Source organism: Passer montanus, unplaced genomic scaffold (genome assembly GCF_014805655.1).
Source record: "Passer montanus isolate IOZ18808 unplaced genomic scaffold, ASM1480565v1 scaffold76, whole genome shotgun sequence".
NCBI classification, from domain to species: Eukaryota; Metazoa; Chordata; class Aves; order Passeriformes; family Passeridae; genus Passer; species Passer montanus.
In genome coordinates this window covers 306,275-330,689 of record NW_024372813.1, presented here as the reverse complement: position 1 = coordinate 330,689, position 24,415 = coordinate 306,275, and the positions used below count along the sequence as shown (strand labels likewise).

Here is a 24,415-nt window from a genome sequence, read left to right as displayed (position 1 = left end):
TGCCTTCCCCTGCAGGCACACTGGAGATTCAGGGGTGCTGGGGTAGCAGGGTGCTGCAGAGGGAGAAGGAGGTGAGATCCAACCTGTAAGCAGTGAGAATGGCTTGGGTTTGCTTCCCTCCTCACCAGAGCCTCAGCGGGGAGGTCAGCACACCCTGGGAAATGCAGGCAGGGGTGTGTGAGATGGCATGCTCAGCCAGGTGACCCAGCACAGCCTGGAGCAGGCAGCAGGAGAGCAGCTGTGCACACCTGGCGAGCAGTGGCATAGGAGGAGCCAGTGCATCTTCCCTTTTACTCCCTCCTCTGCCATTTCCTTCCTGGCTGGGGCTGGCCTGAGATTCTGTCTGTGCCAGGACAGCAGGGACTACCCACAGCTCATCCCACATGTGTGCATGCCCTCCTTCCCCAAAACGATCCCTTCATCTGACTAGAGGACCTCTCTGGATCTCCAAGCAGCTCAGCAGACCCTCTTCCTTCCACCATCCCTTTTCCTTGAATGTTCCTTTTTCTCTGTAGCCTAGCAACTCAGCACAGACTCAGAATATTAACAGCTCCTGTCCCCACACACGATCTTCTCCAGAGGCCTGAAAAATGTGATAGCAGAGAGGCTGAGAGGGGTAGGAGCAAACACGAGAGATGTGGGGAGCGTGCAGGGAGCCTCTCCCAGCATTCAGAAACAGCAGAGCCATTCAGCTGTCGGATCTGCCACCTTCACTTAACATGTACATAACATATAGAGCTATTTATAGCCCCATTTATTTACATATTCAAATAGCAGCACGACACGCAAGCACTTGTATTTGGATTTAGGTTCTATATTGAGGCACTGGCACTCTTGCACAAAATGCATTCTCTGTTGCTGGGTGCTTTAAATGTATATATGACAGCATGTCAGAAGGTCAGATTCTCAAGGTCTAATTTGGTTTTCAATCAAATCAGATGAAGCTTTCACTTGGGGGGAGAGCTACTTTAGCATTCTGCAGTAATCCTCTCCAATGCTGCAACATTGCTATTGAAACAGGTGGCAGTTTGGAACATTGCTCTCAAATAGAGCCAGCTTTTTAATACATGTATATATATAAAATATATATATAGGCTGGGGGAGTTTTGCCCATGTGAAAACATGAATAAAAATTTAAGCAAGGAGGGGTGGGGGGCGGGGGGAGGAAATTATCCCAGGCAGTTTTATGCAGTAGGAATTCTAACTACTACAGGAGTGCTGGGGTGCAAGCTGAAGTGGTTCATACCAGCACCATACAACACTGACATGTTCAGAGCTAAAGATAACTCGGCTGCTAGAGGAACAGATGGAGCACTGCAATGCATAGCCCTGTTCAGCTGAAGGCACGCTGCAAAGCATCCAGCCACAGCCTCTCCTCCTCCCCAGCACGACTCCTCTCCTGGCGTGGGGTGCAGGCACCTCCCGAGGGCTCAGGGAGCTCTGGGTGCACCCAAACGGCCCCGTTTGGGAAACTGCCTGGTGAGCAGAGCATGGGAACCCCGCTTCTGAGCGCTGCAGCAGCCTCAACCCAGCCCTCCCGAGGCTCAGACGTGTCCTGGAGGACTCCCTGCTCCTCAGGGAGGGCAGCACCCTGGAAGGACTTGTGGTATTCCCATTCTCTGAACACAGAGAGACATAGTTCTCTCTCACAGGATTTTTCCTGGAGAAGCACAGAGAGAAGAAGAGAAAGCAATTCTTATCTCTACTTGCTGCTCCTGTTGTTTTTGCACATGTGGAATGTGTTAAGAAGATCGTTTACCTGAAGTGGTTTGTCAATTAAATTCTACTACAGATTGTTTTGATTCATTAGGCAATCACTCAAAGCTGTGTCCTGGCTATCTCAGACAGTCACAGGTTTTTCTTTACTATCTTTTGTGTAGTATCCTTTCAGTATCTCTTTGGTATAGTTTTAATATAGTATTAATGTAATATAGTACAGTTTTAATAAATCAATTGTTCAGCCTTCTGAATCAATAGAGTCAAATGCCAATTACTCCCTACGTCAGGATCACCCTGAATTTGATAAAGACCCACGCTGGGGGATCACTCTTGGCAAGCATTGCCACCAGGTTTTGTTCATGCTGCAAACCCCAAGCTCTGGGCTGGGAATCAGCCAGTTCACCCCACAGTTTTGCCACAACCCAGAATTTCCCATTGTGCAGACAAAGAGATTCTGCAAGCTCTCCCATTAAGATATCAGGTGAATGCTGAAAGATTCCCAGGCAGAAACAAGCAAAGTAGAATAGGAAGCTTCAGGAGCAAGAATCATTCCCTTGTCCAGCAGTTCAGTTTTTCCTCAACTGCGATTTTGCTCCAGCAAGGTTCCCACAGTTCACCTCCTACTTATGGCCAAATTGTGCCATTTGGCCAACAAAAATATCCATCCAAGGTCATCATTACTGTTGAAAAAGTCACAGCCCATCAGCACAAGCAGAGGGGAGCCCTTTTTGGGGAAGCAGCAGAGCTGTCCCCTCAGCCTCAGGCTGCCTGGTGGCAGGATTGCTGCTCCCTGCTCCACAGGCTCTGAGACCTCTGTCTCCAAAGGAATTCCTGGGGCTTTGTGCAGATCCAGCTTCCAGCTGGCCACGGCATTTGGAGAGACTGCATGGTGATCTTTGGCTTGTTACTTAGCAACTGGACTCGCAGTAGTAGTGAATTCACGGGGCTGTCACTGCAGCCGCAGCAGAACCAGGAGCAAGGGCACGGGGAGAGCTCTGTCATGGGAATGGGAGAACTTGTGAACTATTATGGAAGGCAGGCGAGATTTTTCCCTTCTACAAGTTGCCATAAATGCAGTAAATATTGACATATGAGTCACACTGACCTATTTTCTAGCTTTTAAGCCGGGACAATCTCTTTGCAACTGATTTCAGGAGCAGTGAATGGGGAGCACTTCAGGCTCCTTCAGGAGTTCACTTTATTCTTGACTATTTTATTCAACCCCCTTGGAATAACCATCCCCATCTTTCAGGCAGACAGAGGACTACTCCTTGTTTAAACTTGAGCCCCCAATCCCCTCACCACCACCCTGCAGAGAACTCCTGAGACCAGATGCTTTCCTTGTCCTCACACTCCATCTCAGCCCAAGGGATGTTTCAGCACAGCCAGTGGGAATTCTGTTAAAGAAGGGCATTGTGTGATGTCCACATCTGATCCTTGGCTTTCTAGGCAGTGCCAGTGCTGGTGAAAGTCACTCTAAGCCTCAGCACTCACAGGATATCACTGCTGCAAGGATAAAAAAATCCTAACCACAAATCTAATGATGGCAAGTGAGGTGGGTCCCTGACATCAGCTTTGCAAAGGTGTTTCTGGAGCTCAGTGGATTTCTCCTCTTGCCCTCTCTCCAGACAAGCCACAGAGCAGGCAGTTGTGCCTTCTGCATGCAAACAAGAGCATCTCAAAGCTGCCAAGTCCCGAGTGGTTTGCAGGTTGCTCTCCACTCTGCCACAGCCATCTTTTATTGCTCCAAACATCCCTCCAGCAGCAGGAAAAAGCTGCTGCTTTCCCCCAGCCAGCCAAGTGGCCACCTGTCTCCCACTTCCCACAGCTGGAGAAGCATGATGAGCAGTCCCCAGGGTGCCTGTGTGACTGATGGCAGTGTGCACAGGGATCTTTGCCTCCCCTGTAACTCTCCCCTCCAGGAAATGCAGTTTCACCTGTACAGAAGCAGCACTGCTTGATTTCCCGGCCAAGCCATGCACTGCAGCCCCACACACCAGGAGCTGAAGGACAAGAGCTGTGTCACCCCAGCAGAGGAGGGCACTGCCCTTCCAGCCCTGAAGGAACCTGCCATCCCAGCTGCCTGTTGCAATACCCTGGTGTAGCTCACACAGAAGCCTCTTGTGTACAAGAAAAGCTCAAAACCCCACCTGTAATGCCTGCAGGGATAGCTGCTCACCCCACGTCAGAGCTCTACCATCCCCACCACGAGCAGATCAAGGCTCGGAGAATCAATAAGGCTGGAAAACACCTCCAAGATCATCAGGTCCAACCTTTGACCAAACACCCCCATGGCTACTAAACCATACCACAAACTGCCAGGCCTGCTTGGGCTTTGAGCACTGCAGGGATGGTGACTTTACCTCTTCCCTGGGGAGCCTGTTCAAATTCTTAATCACTCACCTAGTGAAGACATTTTTCCTGATATCCCCACCAAGGCCCCACAGCCCCCTCTGCTACCTACCACACTTCCATCCCTGGAGCCTCCAGCAGTCCAGCAGGACTGTGCTCCCTGCAGCACCATGGCAGGGCACCAGCTGCAGCTCAGCACCAACCTCCCGGTTCTCCCATGTTTTGGCAGTCCTAAATATTCAGCAGCCTTGAATACCAAGATGTGATGTATACACACACACAGAGTTTAGATACCAGAGTGTCACAGGGCTGGGGATACCCAAGGCTACAGAGAAACATTTGCAGCACTGGAGTGTCACGTCGTGCTTGTATCTCACTCCAGAAAACTCTGACTGCAGGATTTAAATGCTTTAACCTTTGCTTTAAAAAAAAAAAAACAAAACATTTGGATACTCAAGGACGTAGAGGAGAAACATTTGCAGCACTGGAGTGTCACGTCGTGCTTGTATCTCACTCCAGAAAACTCTGACTGCAGGATTTAAATGCTTTAACCTTTGCTTAAAAAAAAAAACATTTGGATACTCAAGGACGTAGAGACTGAGAAGTATCTGCATGTCATTTCTCCATTGAAAAGAGACAGCAACAAAACAGAACATTTTCAATTAAAAGTAAGGAAAACATTGACACATTTGAAGAGAGTAGATGGTACTAAAAGGCTCTGCATAATAGTAGAACTTTCTTCTTTAAAATCTTGTTTTTTAAAGCTCAAGGCATCTACAGCAATGGAAAATCCTTTTCAAGGACACATTGCAGCAAAGTTGGGTTTGTCCAGTATTGCAAATGCACATATATCCCAGTAAAAACAGAACTGCAAAGCCTGCTCAGGACACATTCCACCACAGGGTTTATTTCAAGCACACCCAAAAGATGGAAAATTTGATGTAGTGAGGAGGGTAATGCCCCACTGATGATGGCATAGCAGGTTGTAGGATGAACTGGCCTCCTCAAGAACACTCTTACACAGAACCTGGTCCACTTCATTTTGGGTTAGAAGCCAATTGAAAACCCTTGCAGCTCATGGTTGTCTGGAGACATGCTTTACATCCTTGAGCAGGGAAATCTGCCAAACCAGACAGCTTGTTTTTGAAGCAAGCTTCGAGAAGTTGGGAAATAACAGCCACGATGCTTCCTGCTGTAACCTCCAAGAGATCCAGTGCCAGCACCAGAGCAGTCACTCCAGCAAGGCACAGCCTGGCAGCAGGGGCACGGGGCTGGGAGGCAGTGAGGCACTGGAAGAGGCTGCCCAGAGAAGCTGTGGCAGCCCCTGGGTGTGTCCAAGGCCAGGTTGGATGGGACTTGGAACAACCTGGGGTAGTGGGAAGTGTCCTGGTTTGGAATGAGATGAGCTTTAAATCCCTACCAACCCAGACCATTCTGAAGCAAAACATCAAGGTCGGCTTTGCCAAGCCCCATGCCCTGAACCCCAACCCCTCCCCACTGCAGGCTGTCCCCCAGCAAAGGGAATTGGCAATCCCACAGGCATCCTTCCTTTCACAGCCCTATTCCTGCAAATGTTTTTGTCTGGAAGCCTTGTTTCCTACACTAGCCCTCTGCAACAATCCTCTTGTAACTTTTCAACTTGTCACCAGGTTTATAAAACTTTAAAGCCGGTGCTATAACAAACTGAAATGATGTTATTGCAGATGTAGGAGAGCATCTTGGGATGAATAAATTATAGGAGGCACAAAGAAATCATGACTATAATGGCTGGATGCTCCGAGCTGTCTACGGTGTGCAGACACAGGAGGGAACAGGTTTAGGACTGCACAGATCATAGGGCAGGAAAATTGAAGCCTTATGAAGGGTAACCTCCTCTTATTTCAAATGCATACAAAACTTCTGGTAGTTTTCCTTATTGAAATAGTTCATTAATACTTCAAGAGAGTCTGAACTGTCTGGTGCTAGAAAAATACATCCCCAGAGATTGCCTGGAGAGGGAAAAGGCTGCTTTGGAAGGATTAGTCCTTGTCTAGTCCCACCATGCAGGAATATACAGCACACCCTGAGCAGGCCAGTCCTCAGCTGGATGGAAGGGCATCCAGCAGTGGGGGAAGACTTGCAGCTCCTTCTGAAGCCATGGGTGCTGGACACCATCAGAACTGCACCCCAGAACCAGACCCTTGGTGAGTGAGTCTGGGCAGCATTCAGGCCATGAAGCACAAGGACAGACACCCCCAGCCTGCTCCAGCTGAGTGTGACACGAACTCCACACTGCCAGAGCTCCTCATTGCCCAGCTCAGAAATGCTGCTGGGCTCCTCAGTAACCTGGCACCACACCAAGAGACCTCAAAGTGCCACTGCCCCAGAGCCACTGCACACCAACAAGAGTCCATAAACACCTAAAGACTGTTCCCTTGATGCCTTAAGCCTTAGCTTTTCTATTTTTCAGATCCTGTGCTGCATTGTGTGAAGCTCTGCACTCCATACAGAGTGTTAGCAAGCTCTCTTTGGTTTGGTCAGACAGAACAATCCTTCCAGGCCTGAGAGCCAAGCTCACCATCACAGCCCCAAAAAGAACAAACAAAAGCAAATTAGGGGGAAGCAAACTGAGGCAATGTGACTTCATCCCCTGAAGCTGTAACTGGAGGATGAACCTCTGATATGCAAATAGACCAAACTTATATCAGCCCAAAGAACTCATGACCACCTTGGGTGTAGCCTCTGCCAGGCTCCTGCCCTGCCCAAGGTGTGCCTGTTAAAGGCTTTAATAAATACCCACTTTTTTATTTTAACTCTCTCTGGCCTCTGCTCTAAGTAGCCATCTCAGGCATCATCCTGCTCAGTGCAACTCAGTCCCAGGTCACCTCAAAGGAGTTGGGCTGGGTGAGTTCTCCAGGAGCCACCATCCCTCTGTCCTTCATGGCTCACCTGAGCTACTCAACAGCAGCAGGAAGACATTCCTCCTCTCAGCCTGCCTTCAAATCCCCGACTTGCAAACGTGTACAGGAGATGAAAAGCCTCCGGTGAGGCCTTTCATCTTCATGGATCAGCACTTCCCAGAGGGTCTGCCACTCAAATGTGCCCTCCCCAATACCTATTTGGCCTGGCCCCTGGCATCCTTCCCCAGACATTTCAATTGATGTCACTGATCTTGGCTCAGCAAATAATCCTTCTAATCACTGACAAGAAGAGAGGCTGCAGCCCAGCTTTGCTTAGCCATGCTGAGGGGGGTACACAGCAAGAAAGGAGCACTCCAGAAAGTGAGCTTGCACCTGTGGCTGACCACACACAGGCAGCAGCTGCCATGATCCAGGAAGGCACACTTTTTAAAATAAGGGCTGCAGTTTTGGTCTCTCATGACTGGGAGAAGGTTGTCACTGTGCCTGTGAACGCCCTGCAGCCTGGCATGGCACAGGATCTGGGAATGGCCCTCGGGGAGCTGGAGGTGCACCAGCTTTGGGTGTCAGAACACTCATGGCACCTACAGGCAGCTGCAGGGCGTTCTGTGTGTCACAGTGTCTGGGAACATCCAGCTGAGGGACATCACTGTGCTGCCTTCTCAGGGAACCCTGTGTCCTCCAGGACAGGGATGTCACCACGTCTTCATTTTGGGAACACGGCTCCCGTGGGAGTGAGGGCAAGGAGTGCTCGTGGATGGAGCTGGATTGCTCCACAGCTCCGCAGCCAGCTGGGCTCCTGTGGAAAGCAGCTTTGGGAAGCATGCAGGGTCTGGTCACTGACAGCACTTGTTCCCCACCAGCAGGCAGCCAGCAGGCGCCAGGAGTCCCAGGGAAAGGCCTGGGAGAGCCGGGGGCTCTCCTCAGCCTGCCCAGTCCCAGCACCAGGGCCATTGTTCCCAAAAGGATGTCTGAGGATTAATTAATTATCCTACAAGGGGTAGTAAGTAATAACACTCCTTGTGGAACAATAGAAGCTATTTGGTCGCCGTGACAACCCAGCTTCACTTGTGTGCCTTTAATTTATTCATTGCACAGTTCCTTTCCCAAGCACACATGATGCCAAAAAAATGCCTTGTTTTTCTTGCCAGTATCCATGTCCAGAGCAGGGGTAAAACACAGCCCTTTCCCCGGGGCATCTGTCACACAGAAGAATGATGCACATAAAACCCCTTCAGCCTGGAAACTTACATCACATGAGAACTCTTCTGCTCCCTAAATGTTTGTTCTTTAAGATGATTCTGATTTTTAACCCCTTTATGAAGCTGCCTCACCACGGTGCTCAGAGATCTTGATCCTGAATAAATTCTCACCTGCAGCCATCTCATCTCCCATCCCCAACCTTTCCATACCCTCTCCCCCTGCCCCAATCTATATAGGGAAGATCAGCAGGACATTTTTCTTGCCAAACAGAGAGCCAGGAGGGATAATCAAAAGCCTAGAAGTGACATTCCTTCACATGCACAGGAGTGTGGCATGGGCAGTGGTGCCCAGCCTGACCACAGCCATGCCACCACCCTCAAAGGACTCAGTGTCCATCACTGTGCTTTCTGCAGCAGGAAGGTCTGTGCCAGGAAATCTGTGCATCACAGAGATTATTACTGTTATTATTATGACTGTTTCTCCCCAGTTGTGTGGCAGAGGGGAGCAGGGGCTCCCAGCAGAGGGGAGAGCACCACGCTCACATGGCAAAGGTTGGAAAGTGCTGCTGGGACAATGGGTACAGTGTGCCTGGCCACAGCTGCTCCCACCTGCTGGACAAGCACTTGATCAGCCCCTGTGGCCCATGGACACCTCCCCAGCAGGAGGTTCATCCTGCACCAGCCTCTGCAGGGCTCAGCTGCCTTCACAGAATGGTTGGATTGCAAAGGACCTTAAAGATCACCTTGTTCCACCCCCTGCCATGGCAGGGACAGCTCCCACTGTCCCAGGCTGCTCCAGTCCCCATCCAGCCTGGCCTTGGGCACTGCCAGGGATCCATGGGCAGCTTGTCTGGGCACCCTGTGCCAGGGCCTGCCCACCCTCATGAGTAAGAATTTTTTCCTAAGATCCAACATGACCCTACTCCCTTAGTCTGAATCCATTCTCCCTTGTCCTGTCACTCCAGCCCTTGTAAAAGTTTCTCTCCACCTTTCTTGTGGTCTCCCTTCAGGTATTGGAAGGCCACCCCTAAGCTGTTTTTTTTTCCAGGCTGAGCAATCCCATCTCTCCCAGCAGAGCTGCTCCATCCCTCTGATCATCCTGGTGCCTCCTCTGGGCTGGTTCCAGCAGGTCCCTGTCCTTGCTGTGCTGGGACAGAGCTGCTCAGCCTCACAGAGGCCGTGGCTACAGCTGAGAACCAACCCCTCACCCCCTGCCAGTTATGTTTGTGCAAATCTTGGTCTTGAGGCACAAGTGCAGAGCCCAAACTGTCCATCCTGGCTCTAGCAGGAGGGTCACATTTGCTCCAGAACACCCAGGTCCAAGCTGAGCCTGGGGGAGGAGATGTCTCAAAGCTGGGTTGTGGCCTGACAGGCAAGAGAGATGGAACTGGGTTAAACCATGTGGCCCTGCTAAGCTGAGCCTAAACAACCATTCAAGCACAGCTACCCAGTGCCTCTGAACCCAAATCTAGGGCCACACCCAGGGCCCAGTGTCGCTGTCACTGGAGTGAGGTGCCACAGGTGATGCAGAGAGTTCAGGTGAGGTGGGATGGTAGCAGAGTCAGCAAAAGGAGCTTTCACTCAGCAGCATGAAGGTTCATGGCTGGCTCTTCCCCCTGGGTCATTCCAAGATGAATCCAGGCTTTTCAGGCAGCTTGGGAACAAACCCAACTGGTCAGGCTGTGCCACCTCCCTCCTCAGAAGAGCTGGAGGGCCAGGGAAACAGGGCAGGAGAGGCCAGAGACAGGGAAATGGGACAGGAGCAGGGGCAGAGCAAGATTTTAATCGACCTGAACTGCAAGAGTCTAAACTGGCCCAGGATGCTCCTGCACGGGCCAGGAAGGGAGGAACTGGACAGGAGCTGCCAGGAGGCTCCCACCAGCCTCCCCTCCACTCAGCCTCTGCAAAGGAGCAGAGTCTGGAGGAAAAGCCCCTGGACAGGAGGGAGAAAGGCAAGTTTAGGCAATTACAACACAATCTATGTGCTCTGCTGGGTGCTGAGGACTCCTGAGGGACGCTCCTGGATGTGAACCTAAACCATGAACAAAGTAATCAACAAATTTCACAGATTTCACCACGAACTATTGCTGCTTGAGCAGATAATTTTTTTGTTGTTGTTCACAGCGGTAGAAAAAGCTCCAATCTATCAATGCCACCCAAAACCAGATTTTCATTCGGAGCCTCTCTTTCCAGCACAGATCCCCGAGGAAATGTTAAATTACCACCAGCAAATGAAAATTCACTGTTTTTAACTTGGTAGGGACAGACTGACCATAAAGCCACCTTTGTATCAACCAAAAAAATACGATTCACATCTGCTTTTTTAAGGCATAAGCTTTTCTGACTTGGGGAGGTGCCTCTGCCACCAGCATAGAAAGGATAAGAATCTACTCTGGGTGAGATGAGATGGCACAAGCTCCAGAGGTGCCAGCAGAGATGCAGATACCTCCAAGAAACCATTGCCTTGGAAGGAAATCTCAGCCAGAAAATGGAAGAACAGTTTATAGCTGGGGTTTTTTTCCCTTTATTAATTTTTCCCCCTTTCTCTTTCTTTTCAAACTTACCATGTTGACTTCAGAGATCTGGTCAATGCTGGAGATGTGGATGCTCATTCCCACTGTGACAGGGTTACCTGAAACACAAATAGGCTGGGTTAGGACCACATTCAAGTCTTCCTCTCTTATCTGCAATATAAGAATTGCCTAGAAATGAATGGATTTGATTTTAAGCAGCCCCACATTCCCTAAGTGTCATGGAATTGAATGTGCTCAAGTGATTTGATTTCTCTCACTCCCAGACTTACAGACTCACCCCAAGGAGTAGTGCAGCCTAAGCTTGATTTTTTTTTTAATTCTGGAAGTTAATTACCCCCTAGCAACACAATTATCTCTGGTTATTCCAAGTAATCCCTTCAGAGACCATCAGCAGGCTCCTAGTGGGCTCACACAAGGTGGTCCTGATTGACCATACACAGAACTCAGCACCCAAGGCCATGTAAGCCACAGGCAGGAAACATGCTCCAGCTCACTCCTCCATCACTCTGCTGGCTCTGAGCACTCAGTCTGAAAGTCCCAAGTGAGTTTTAATACCCAAGGCACCAGACAAGTACAGGAAACAGATCCATGAAGTGAAAAAGCAGCGTTTGTAAGGTGGCTTTTCAGAGCAGAGCTCGGATTAGAGAACAGGACAGTCCTTACTGTGGGGTTTAAGCCATGTAAAACAATTTACAACAAGGTACACACCCACTACCAAACCCAGCAAAAACCCTCCTGCAGCTGGAAATGGGTTTTTGCATGTTACCCCTCACCTGCTCAGGCCCACGACCCCAAAGACAGAGCACAAACCCAATCCCCCCCCAAGAAAAGCCCCTTTCCCACACAATGCAAAGTGGAAAATGATCCCTTGCAATGCATCACTAGAAAGGGAAAGGCAAGCAGTTGTGCCACTCAAGGTATTAACTCTTCCATGCCCTCATTAGTAGATCTAAGTGCTGAAATATTTACAGATAATCATGAAATGGCTTAGAAAGTAATTAGGAGATTGGGGGAGAGGGGAGAACCACACAACTGGAAATGGAGTGATTTTTTAATTATGTGTTACCAGAAGTAGGGAAGCAGTGTCATTAGGGGTGCCTTGTGATTGGGTGTGCTGTTCACCGAGACCCTCTGCTGCAAATTAAGCAGCATTATCCTTTAATGGAATATGAACAACACTGAAAACATCAGAATCAACCACTGTAATTAGGCCCTGCTATGCAAATCTCCTTAAAGAGGCAGCGCAGGCTGCAGCACCCCAGGCTGCCTGACAGGGTGCCCGAGGCTGGGGTGCTCAGGAGACCTCGTGGAGCCTCTGAAGATCCCACCACAGTCACATCTTAGCTGTGCTTGTGCCTTCATCCTTCACAAGGGAGCCAGGTGGGAAAATAACCAACAGTCACGCCAGGGAGACACGATCCTCCCGCAGCCTCTCAGTGCCAGAGGCTGACACAGGCACAGCAAAGCTTTTAAGGAAGTCTCACTTTGATAGTTTGTCTTTTTTTTTTTTCCCCTGAAATCAGGGCCTTATGATAGAAGCCATAGCAGGAGGAGGAAGCCAGCGCTGCCCTGAGGATCTTGCAGGCTAATTAGTTACAGGAGGAGAGTCAGGGCCACGCACAGGGCTGCAGCAGAGCCTGGCAGAGGCCACATTCCCATTCCAGAGCCTTTCTGCCATGCAGGGCTGCTCCCTCCAAGAGTGCCCCACTGCCTGCTTGGCCTCCAGCCCAGCCCCACCAGTGCTGGTGTCACTGTGCATCCCTCCTTCCCCAGCACCAACAGGGCTGAGAGCAGGCTGGGTGGGTAGAGCAGGGGGGCACTGGGGACACACAAATATCTGTCAAACCCAGGGCCTGTGCAGCCCATTCTATCCATGCAGACAGTTGTGCTGTGCTCATCACCGTGGTATCGGAGTGCCCCGGGTCATGCAGTGACTCAGAGCCAGGGACGAGCTCCAGAGCTCCCCTCTCCCAGCTCCAGGAGCAGCTCTGGGCTGCAGGGATCAGCTCCCTGCAGAGTCAGCAGGGCTCCTCTTGGCACTGCCAGCTCCTCCACATCCCATCTATCAGAGGATTTGGGAGGCTCCACTGCCCACCTGCGAGCCCTGGGGTGTGCAGCCCATGGGCTCCTGTGAGACTGTCCTACAAACAATCAAATGCAAGCCCTGCCTTTACTGCACCTACTTCATCTTGATGCCAGGCAACCATTTCTCTTCTCCAGCCCTGCTGGCTCCCAGTCTGCTCAGGACAGGCATTCAGGAGCGTGGACACAGCCAGCACTAAAATATGTCCTGACTCTCAGTGCAGCCCAATGGAAAACCAGGCCAGCTGGTGCCCAACATTCAGACTTTAAGTAGTACAGAAAAATAAACAAAGGACATCAATTCTGCCAACGTTAATAGCTTCAGGCAAGAGGGATACAAAAGTAGGGTATTTCAAGTATGGGATAACGTCATCTGTAGATTTGTCCAGAAGAGACAGAACTCTGCATTTGTGGATCTGAGACAGGGCAAAAGAAGTAAACCTGATATTAAAGGCCCATGCTTTTGTCTGTGCCTTGCCAGTGGCTACAAAGAACTAGACTTCCTCCCCTTAAAGAAAAAGCTTCTGCCTGGGAAGGATTTATAGGCAAGATCACGAGTGAGGGAGTGTGAGAAATTCTGCAACTTTTGCAGTGAATGGCACCCTCACACATCCCTGTTTCTCACCACCAATGGAGAGTTCACCAACATTTTGTCCTGAAAGTAGTTTGATGCCTGAGAATAAGGCACTCAGGAAGTTGGAAGAGAAGCAGACAAAAGAGTTATAATAAAAGCTGTCCTTTTTTTGCAAGTGATACTTGTCAAATATAAACACAGTCAAGGTAGAGAACAAGTTGTGCTAATCTGCAATATTTTCCCAGCAACCAGTTATTACTTTCACATTTTATTTTATAATGCATCAAACCCCAGCACCTGGAGTCACGTTGCTAACAGAAATAACTCTGCACAAGTGCAGAAGAAAGGCTGTGTTTCCAAGGCTGTGTGTGCCTGCACTCCAGCCAGAGGTGATGGCAGCCTGGACTGGGACATCTCTCCCAGAACTCAGACTGGTTCTGAGCTCACTGAGACAAAAGCACAAAATTCAGTGAAACAGGGAGGTGATTACTCAGGTAGCTGCCCGGAGCTGAGGTCTGAGCTATCCCCTCTTCACTCCTACCCAAGGAAGTCAACACTGAGCAAGCTTGGGTTCCTCTGCCTTCAGACCTCCAACTGCAACTCAGGCACAGCCAAGAGACTCCAAACCAGTGGGCAGGAGAACAGAGCTCCATTTCTGGGCCACTGAAGCCACATCATTTTTATGAGCTGCAGCCAGCGCTTCAAGGCTCCTGGTTCCTGCATTCCTGACCACGTGGAGCTGGCCCTGCTGGCAGAGCCAGGTTTGCAGTGCTGAGGGACAGGCATCAGCCTGAAAATTACCCTTTAGTCTGAACTACAGGAACAAAGGCATTAACAGGGTGTCAGAAGCTTCACAGCTTGCCTGAACAATACCTTCCCACATTTCACTGTACTGAAGGCTTTTCCTAGATATCCAAACCAAATCTTCTCTGCAGTTTAAATGTAGTTTGGTCTCATCATTCCCCCCCCCACCTCTCCACGACAGTGAAAGAATAAATCAATCATCCTTCCTTAACAACAGCTTTTATGTTCTGAGAAACCATGACATCCCCCTCCCTCCCCCACCCATACTGCCTTGTCTAGATTAAATGCACCTGATTTCTCCAACCTCTCCTCAGAGGTCATGTTTTCTAAAGCTCTGACAATTAGTGCTGCTCTCCTCTGGCCTTTTGCCAGTTTGTCTACATCTCTATTTTAAAGCCTGGTATCCACAAACCAGCCATTGAAGCAACGACACACTCATAGAGACAAAAGAAAAAACAACCTCTCCTGCACAGAATCCTCCTGAACCCACAGAAACATCTCCAAACCCGCTGCAGCCATCCTGGGAGCTGCTCACTCTGTGGAGGAGGTTGGAGATGGCAAAGGGGCAGCTGAGCTCCTGCCACTGGACTGCATCGTGCGTGCAGAGGGAGGGAGCACAGCCCTGTCTCTTCTGGACAAGAGGAGAAATTATTCAAGACAGCTTTGTGCATGAGCCTCAGCATTCCCTGCTTGCACCCTGCCTGTGGCATCACCAGTCTCTGAGATCCCTGCAGCAGCAGGAAAGCTGCTTTTAGGTCTTCTGCTGAGTAAACAAAGCCAACCAGAGGAAATTAGAGGCTTCAGCTACTAAACCCACATATAGAACAGGTCTGTGCCTTACCCTGCAATGGTAAACACCCATGGGCATGAGATTCCATCCATGCAAAGCCCTGCTCCTCACTCCAAACCCTCCAGAAGCTGAAGGGCAGCCCCAAACCAGCCAGTCCCAGACAAGGCTGCCCTGCACTGTCTGGTGGAAGTGTTTCTGCACAGACAGGCTGGTGCAGGCAGGCAGGAGGGGGGCCAGGTTTGCATTTTCAGTGACCCCCCACCCAACAGGACCAGCACTTGGGGCAATCTCAGTCTCACCACAGGCACGACCAGCACACTGCTGTCATTCCACTGCCAGCACTTTTCCCTCCACTCTTCGCTCCTCAGCGAGGCAGGGGCGTTCAGCAGCCACTCGTTCTTTCTGCAGGAAATGGCTCACCCAGGCTGCTCCTCTGCTTTGTCCCCAGCACTGGACCTGGGGGCAGCCTGGCTTTGTGTTTGCAGCTCAGAGCCAGTGCCCACGTCACGGGCTGGTTACACAAGGCCTGACAGACGTGGTGAGTTGGGAGCCAGGAGCTCCCAGGTAATTGGAGGTGCAGAAGGCAGCACATCCAGCACTGGGCTTGTGGCTGGCTGAGGAGCTGCTGCCAGCATGGAAACATTCATCCCCTTCATAAATCTCCCTCTGGCCCTCCCAAAACAGATAGCCCTGAACCATTTTTGGCTGATGGACTAATTAGTCCTGTGCCATAGTTTTTTGAAACCACCCAAAAGATAACTCAGAGGCCAGCCTGTTGTCAGGACACTCAAATTTACTACACTCCAGTGCAGGCAGAATGGAAATGCTCCTGGCTTTTCAGCACACAGGAAGATTGCAAGAGGAGCTCACAAATTGCTGTCTGCATAATAGCTGTGCTTACAGATCTCAGGACCAAGGCTCTGCTACAGCAGTGAGAGAACATCTAAAAGATGCCAGCCCAGCAGGCTACACAGGCCAAATCACAAAGAACTTTCCCAACACTGATTTTCCTGTTCCTTTCCTTTTATTTTAGCTTATGTACAGCATCAAGCACAAACTCAGTTTAGTGTTAACATTGCTTGAGGAACAAGGAAAGCTGACCATGGATCATGAAAGCAGAAATGTTCTGGGAACCACTTTCATCCAGCACCTCTGATTTGCAGTGACATCTAGAAGCACTGAGTTCAGCAGGGTCCCTTAAGAACCTACTCAAACTTTTCCAGTAAAATCCAGGTTTAAACATCCATTTAACACTTTCCAATCCTTTTCCCACTTTTTTTTTTTTTCCCCACTCTTATTCCCATGATCTCTCCCCCACCCACAGCCAGTGCTGTACATTTCTTTTGCCAGGTTTAGCACAACAGCCAGAAACATCAAACACATTCAGAGGCTGATATTGGAGCTCTCCCTCTACTCCCAGCAGGTCACCCCATGGAATCCCTTGGATTTAAAAGGGCAAAGCCCTCCATGGCTTTACACTCTTACACATTACCAGAAGGAGAGGTGGTCTCAAGGCAAGTTAGCAAATCTGGCATTGGCTTTTTTGTTGGGGGGACAGGTTTTATGAGGGACTTGTCACTGCTGAGGAATCTCTCAGTGGGATTTTGGGGCTAAAAGACAGGGCCCTGGCCTCCAGGGTGTCTGGGGATGTCAATGCTTGCTCTTTCCCCATGGATTCATGGCTCTGCAGGGGCAGGAAGGATATCTACCCCCACTAGTTCCCATGGAGATTGCAGCTGCTCTCCAAGTAGGTCTGGTAGAAAACAGTTTTGTGGGTATTTCTTAGGTTTCCTACATTTTCCCATACTCCTTTAGGGAGTGCCTGGCCCTTTTTACACCACTGAGCCCATGCACAGAATGAGATTTTGCCTAACCCTGGTGGGGTTTCCATCCATCTACACCACACCAGGCACAGGAGCACCCTGTGCAAGGAGGATAATGAGGATTTCCAGCCCGTGCCATTGTCCTCTCCTGGCATCCAGGCATTGTCACCTCACCCAGTCTGACAAGGGGATTTGAAATATTTATTTAAGAAAGGGGAATGGCTGGGACTTCCCAAGGAAAATGCCAAGTTGGAGGAAGCTCTCACCAGGATATCAAGGACAGCACAAAGGCAGGATGGAACACCCAAGGAAGGGTACAGCCACAGCACAGCTCTTGAGCAGACTTTTGGAATATCCAAACAAGAACAGGGTGCAAGCAATGAGGCTCCTGCTCAGTGAGAATCAGAGGCACAGCCCTTGCAGAGCAGGCAGAGCTGACCTCTGCTCCTGCCAGCACTGCTCCCTGAGATGCTCTTTGCAAACACAGCTTAACCTGCATGGCAGCAGCCTCAGTCCCAGCCTGTTGTCACATGAAGCCTCCCTATGGACCTGAACAGTCACAGAACATTTTCTCAAGCAAACTGTGCCTGCTCCTGAGCCAGTGCTGAGGGATCCTTCTGGAGGAACAGTGCTTTCCCAGGGCAGAGGCAGCACCCGTTCTGGGACTGTTCCAGGGGGAGCAGAGAGTTGAGGAGCACACTCTGTGAGGCACAGTGGATTACCTAATCTATCTCATGGGTATTTTTAATGGATTAGTAGGTATTAGAGTGGGATATTGCAAATATCCCATGGAAATTTGGAAGTGAGAGAGAACAATCAGCTGGCTGCAAAAACAGTGTAAAGGTTGTCCCAGAGGGATTGAAGGATTACAGAGGAAGCTAAATCAAGGTTGATTTTAAAAGATGTTGGTAGACAGCTACCCAAGCTGAATAAAAACAAAGTCTCAAATGTACAGGCTTAAAAATGGAACAAGAGAGTAGACACCAAGCCTGACAGCATCTGGACTGCCAGTGGACCCAGTCCAACAGAGCACCTGTACACACACACAGGGCTCTCAGCATTAAAAAATAGTTACTGACTGCCCAGAACATCATCTCTTCTTGGAAGAGACCTAGGTCAATATTCAGGAGATAGATTTTTAAAGCTGTTTCATCCTCAGTGATGAAAACAGTTTTCCAACATCTTCTGCTTGTGAATCTCTTGCCCAGTGATGCACATTTGGTAAGGCACCAGCAAAGCAAGAGGAAAAGAAGTTCTCAGGTTTGTCAAGCTCTAATTTAGAGACACACAACTGCATCACCTCACCAGAACTCACCACCATCACCCTGGCATTGACCAGTGGGTCCAAGCAATCAACTCCTTAAGAGCTTTACCAAGAGGGCTGAGTGCCAGCTCCCATCCATCCCTTAAAGCTGGCAGTGCCCAGCTGAGACAATGGCCAGCTTGCTTTGCAGGGGTGTCACTGCCATTGGAGGCTTTGCTGGAGCAGGGGCATGGCAGAAGGTGGATCGAGACCCGGCCCCTGGCAGATGAAGGCAGTGCTCCAGCCTGCCCTGGAGGATAGGATAGGATAGGATAGGCTCACCTGCCCTCCCCGTGTCCCCAGGGCACCCACAGGGACCAGCCCCAAGGCTCTGCAGCCTGCGGGGCACACACTTGGTGTTCCCCTGTAGGATCCCTCTCTGCAGAGCTGGCACTATGAAATACCACATTTCCCTGTGTTTACACCGAGCAAACCCCAGGAAAGCAGAGACACTGAGCATCCCAGGTCCCTCCAGCTCTCCCACCACGAGTAGTAGCAGGAGGACAGCGGGGCTTGCCAAGCAAGTGCCTGTTGTAGACTGACAGCAAAGCAACACAAGCCAGGCTTCTTCTCCCCAGCAGCAGCGTGAAGCATTGTGCCCACGCTCCTCAGCCACCCCCACATCGCTCCACCTGAGAAGACTTCCCTCCTACCTCTGTCAGGATCCTGGCAGGAACTGCATCTCTCCAGGGGCCCTGCCAGAGCAGCCCTGGGGCAAAGCTCTGCCTGCCTGGGGAGCTCTGGTGGACTCAGGAATAGCCCAGTCCTTCTGCTTCTACTCAGAGCCTGTGTTTGCCCCATCTCCTAGACCCAGCCAGGGCACTTCCAGACACTCTGCTTCCCCAGCTGTGGCAGGCTGAGAAGACTTTGGCACCCTCCTGCTCCTCCTTTCCCAGCCCAGCACCTGTCACCCTGCTTTTGAAGGGGGCAGCTCTTCAGAAAGGATTGCACACACACACGAGATATTTTGAATCCCTGGGTGCAAAAGTAAGCAGGGTATTTAACCATGTACAGAACACACTCAGCACAGGCAGCTGCCCCATCTCCAGCTCCCCATCTCAGTCTCTGAGCAGACCAGCCCCCAGGACTCATCACAGCCTCACAAACACTCATTACAATGCAAAATGTTCCATCTCTGTACCAGTTCTGGTGCTACAAGGCCCACAGAGGCACACAGGTTTTAAAGCAGGTTTAGGGCTGAATCCCAAGTGCTGGGATACCTCCCCCAGCATCACAACACTCCTTACAGAGCCAGGAGGTAGGAGTGCAGCAAAATACCTGGAAAAGCACAGCACCACCCTCCTCCTCACAGCCAAACCACCCCCAGTGGCAGGGGTGGTGCTGCTATGTGTGGGACTCCTATCCTATCCTATCCTATCCTATCCTATCCTATCCTATCCTCTATCCTATCCCATCTTATCCTATCCCATCCCATCCCACCCCACAGGATCCAGCCCCTCCCTCCCCAGGCCGCTCCACCCCTCATTCCCGGTTGCCAGGGTGCCCCACAGGTGAGGTCCTTTAGCAGTTTTCCCAGCCTGGCAGCTCTGGAATTCTCTCCCGAGCTGCCATTGGAATGTCTCACTTCCCACCTGCCCACTCAGGGCACAAAGGTGCTGACCCAGCTTTTCAGTGCTGGGCTTTCCTGGCACGTGAGCAATAGATGTTTTTTCCATGGAGGAGCCTCTTTGTGTGCACTGCAAATATCCTTCCCCAAAACATCTGCAGACCTGGCCTGGACTATGGGATGTGACCTGTCTGGGAAAACGTTCTCACATCACCAAATCCTGAGCCATCTAATCCCCTTAGCTGCAAATGAGCTGAGCCAAATTAATTTAAATGGGTTAACACAAGCTCCTCCGCTCACATCAAATCCCTTTCTCTGTCTTAGAAGTGTTTGTAACAACAACAAAATACCTGGACTTGTCATTTTTATCAAAGTGACAACAACAAGGTGTTTTCTCTTTTTTCCTCCCTGTTTTCAATTTTTTTTATGAGTTAGTCACACCTCCTCATCTCTGTTTACAGACTCTTGTCTTTAAAGGATGTAACTCCTGGATTGGATCCAGTTGGACATCCCCAGCATGTGGGGAAAAAACAAAAAGAACAAGATGGCCAGGTTGGGACCTGGTGCTAAACTTGCATCATGCCCAAGGCTTATGCTTAGGGGCAGTCAGGACAATTTACAGGGCACGTATTGAAAAAAATGGAGTGAGTCAGGTCTGAAAATATCATTGCATTCACACTGAATTCATATCTCGGTTAGGAATCACAAGAAACAAAGCACACACAAAAACTAAGCCTCCCCCTTTCCAAATGTCATCCATGGGATCACAAGTTTTCATCCCTGAGTTTCTGAGGCTCTTGGATGTGCTTTGTTCAGGTGGTCCTGCCCTTTCTCCGCAGTCTGAAACAGAGAAGATCTTACTAAATTCAGTGGTGACCAAGAATATAAAGAGTTTAGTAGAAAAAAGGATTCTAGGATGATCACTTCTGAAAGATTGCCCCCTGTGCTGGTGTGTCCATTATTTCAGTAAGGCTTGATTTGCAATAATGTCCGGAACAAAAGTTGCCTTTTAGCCCAGAACCTCTTTATTAAGACATAAAACTAAGTCCCATTTGCTCACCAAAATAATTGCTTTCACTCAGGATGCATGGATGAGTGAATCTTGCAGAGCTTTTACATATATATTCATCTCCAGCAATTCATCAACACAATAAGCACACATTATTAACTTGAGTACTCATCAATTTCTTTTTTCTGGAGCTTCAAATACTAGCAAGGAGCTAGTGTGCAATAGGGAAGAAAAACATGTAGGGAACTTGTGATAAATGTTCTATTTTTGCTGTGAAAGGAGGATAAGAAGAGGAATTCAGCTCATAGCCTACCCTCTCCCTCACTTCCAAAAATTTCCTGCCAAGCTGAGATCCTTCTCCAGAGGCCAGGAGAGTGGGCTTTCCTGCAGACCTTCTCCAGGTGACATCTGTGACCTGGGTGGCCTCCTTTCCTCACCTGACAGCTTCTGATCGTACACCCAGAGCTTTGCCACTGCCATGGGCACCCCCTTTTTTGTGCATCACCCCTTGAAGCACCCAGTGCAGCCCTTGGACAGGGCTCTTCCCCTGGCACAAGGTTCCCCTGTCACCTGCTGTGGTGTCACCAGCACCAAGCACCTTAAAGGGAGCAGGGATCGTCTCACAGAGTGTAAGAGAAGAGTCAGAACTACTCCAGGTACCTGAGGGGATGTGTTTGGAGAGATCTGCTGGCCAGAAAGCCCATCCTGGCTCTGCAGGAAGAGGAAGGGGCACGCTGGTGCTCTCCCAGCTCAGCTGACTGTCCCAAACGTGAGTGTAGGGTGACAAAGTGTCCCAGGAACCAAGGCTGTCACCAAATTTCTTCCCTGCTCCTGGGCTGGGTCACAGATAAAAGCCCACCATGGCTTTCAGTGCCCGGAATGGCTCTGCAAGCTCAGAGTGGAGCCTCACATGGGGACAGGGAAGGCTCTGGTGTCCCCTCCTTGCTGAGGGGGATTTACTACAGAAGCCCAGGAGTGAAAGCTGAAAGCAGGACAGGACACCCTCCCTGGTTTTCCTACTCTATGACACAATCATACACAGTAAATATATTTTCTGCCACTTGTAGTGGCTTTTTAAACATTTTGCCAATGATCAAATTTACAAAATTTCCATTTTTCTCTGAAGGGGTGTTGAGGAAAGTCCTTCTGCTTCACCCACCAGAAGAGGAATGATTTGTGAACAAGATTAATGCCCATTAATTAAGAGCCTTTCCTATGGCTATACCATGACATTTCTCCACAGCAAGAGGTGGGCTCACCTGCCTGTTCCCTGAGGGGGCTCCACAGGACACCACAGCTGAAGGAGAGGTCACAGTTTGGTGACCAAGCAATGGCCCAGAGCTCGGGAGGTGCTAGGTCTGTTCTCACAAATAAAGAGAATAGCAGGAAGCAGAGCTTCCCAGTGCCCTTCCTGGTGCTGCTGTGGGTTTTCACCATCACTCCCAAAAATCTTCCCCCTTCTGGTGTCCTCAAGTTGTAAAATGTCCCCAGAGGTGTCCCATCCTCCCCCAGGTGGTGGGGAGATCTGTTAGTCAATATTATCACAGCACAGGAGCCTTGCTGATATCTGTCATACAGAGCCCCTAATACCACCCAAGAACAAATTCTATTTGTGCACACTCAACATCACATCCAGCTCAGCCCTGATTTGAGAATCCTTTCTGGTGAGTGATGATGTCCAGGGCAGAGAGAGCACAGCTTGATTTCCAGAGCCCAGGCTGAGCTGGCAGAGCTGGCAGGTAGAAATATCTTGTTTTGACTGGTAAACTGAGCAAGTTTGACATGGAAACCACTGAGGGAGAATAAATATGGAACAACAAGATGTAATTTTACAGAGTCTCTCTTCCAACTAGAGCTGCACTCAGAGTCATCCCAGAGTTGAACTAAGAGGTCCTGAGGTCTAGGGAGGGGAATTCTGGACATGGTGGGTTGGGCTGAGGCTCACCCCTGTCACAAGCACAATTATTTAACAGCACAATTCCTGCAGGACTGCAAAGAACAGGAGAAACAGGAAGGGGAGGGGGGAAAGATCAGAGGGAAAAAAAGAGGTTTTAGCTATGGCCCAGAACCAGGGATAAATGCTACAACAGAAGAACAGCCTATAGGAAGGTGTGATCAGTGCTGCCCAACCCAGCCTGCTCAAAGCAAACAGCAGTGCTCCCACATCCCAGCAGGAAGGGAGAAGAGCTCTGCTTCCTTCCATTTCACGAGAACAGGATCGATCCCTGGGTCTCCAGAAAACCTGTTTTACTGACCCTTCTGTTCATCCTGCAGGGCTCCACCACCCAACTTTGCCCTTTCTCACACAGGAGATGTGAATTCCTCTGAAAGACCTCGTGCCTTCATTAAACACATCTTTTGTCTTGTCCGTGTTTCTCATCATGCTTTAACAAGTGCATGATGTTTCATGTGAAATATCAAGATAGAAAAACCCCCAGAAAGGGCTCTCTGCAAGAATGGATTTTTCAGACCAGACACTGTCAGTACCACCAGAAAACCCTCTCACATCCAGCCAGCCTGACACTGTAGCCTCCAACTCTTTTTCTTTGAACCAGACATGGGTGAGAAAAGTGACATGCACACACAGAGTCCCTTTCACACAGCAGCACAACGGCAGCACATTCCTTGGTTTTTCTATTTCGTGTTACATGGATTAAAAATACTTCTCTGCCTAACTGGGATACTGGGAGTCTTAGGAGATGAACAATGCAGGTATGTAAAGCTGCTCTGATGAACAGCTCCAGGGCGGTGAGAATATATTTTGAGCAATCAAAAGGACTTCTACTAATGGATTTTACACTCCTTTCACATTGTGCTTTCAGTGGCAGTCCCTCGAAGGCAAGTTTACTGGCAGGAATAATCTCAGAAATGGTGAGTGTTACGTAGATGTTTGTCAAGGAGGAGCATGGGTCCAGGTGAGGTGGCCAATCTGGCTATAAACAACAATCTGCTTTTAGTCAGTTAATTAATTAAGAAGTATTGGAATTATTCTGCTAATTAGTAACTCAAATGTATTGCATCTTGATGCAAAAAAATCTATGACTAAGGGTGGAGGCAAAATTCCTGGAATAAAAGCTTAGTTAAAATGATGATGACGTCTTTGTTTTAAGAGAGATCTCTGAGAGGTCCTTGCCAGCCCAGGGCCCTGCCATGGAGTGGAAGAGCAGCTGTGCCAGGGCCTGAGCAGAGCTGCAGGGAGAGGCTGCACCAGCCAAGGGGGAAAAGGAAGAAAAAGGGCAACCAAGTGCATTTATCCCACACAGGCATGAGACTCAGCATCTCCTCCAGTTCCAGTTGAAAATGGATGACAGTGAAACTTTATGCTCCTCACTGGACACCAAATGCTGAAAAGCAGGCACAGCTCTGTGGCAGGCACACAGCTTGCCCAGAAACCCAAGGCCAGTTTTGGGCTGAGGCTCAGGGGAGCTCATCTCCACTGCTGTCTTCTCCCGAAACAGCTTCCACTGCTCTGTGCCAGAGACTCCTGTCTCGAAAGGAGGATGATAAGTGTGGCCACACCTGAATGCACAAGGGTGTTCAACGTGCAGCAAGAGGTTCACCAGCTCTGTCACAATGGAGGAAGCGACTGGTCTAACATCCTGAAATATTATTGCCCTCAAGAACAAAATCGTGAGGAAAACAAAATGGATGAAGGTTAGGTGGAAGGATGCCCACTGCTGAATGGATGTTATGGAGCCAGTTCTTAATTAAACTGTCCACAGCATCCTTGCTCATTCCTTTTCCTTGATTGATGGAGGA

General features: G+C 49.7%; 1 protein-coding gene across 2 annotated transcripts in view; it reads right to left on the bottom strand.

Annotated features, from left to right (window-relative positions):
- LOC120512662 (gamma-aminobutyric acid receptor subunit beta-4) overlaps nt 1-24,415 on the bottom strand; it is a 73,485-nt gene that overhangs the window by 36,969 nt on the left and 12,101 nt on the right. For both annotated transcript variants that reach the window (XM_039731226.1, XM_039731227.1), the window contains exon 3: nt 10,735-10,802. In XM_039731226.1, the coding sequence (XP_039587160.1) occupies nt 10,735-10,802 (68 nt within the window). The remainder of the gene's footprint in view (nt 1-10,734; nt 10,803-24,415) is intronic.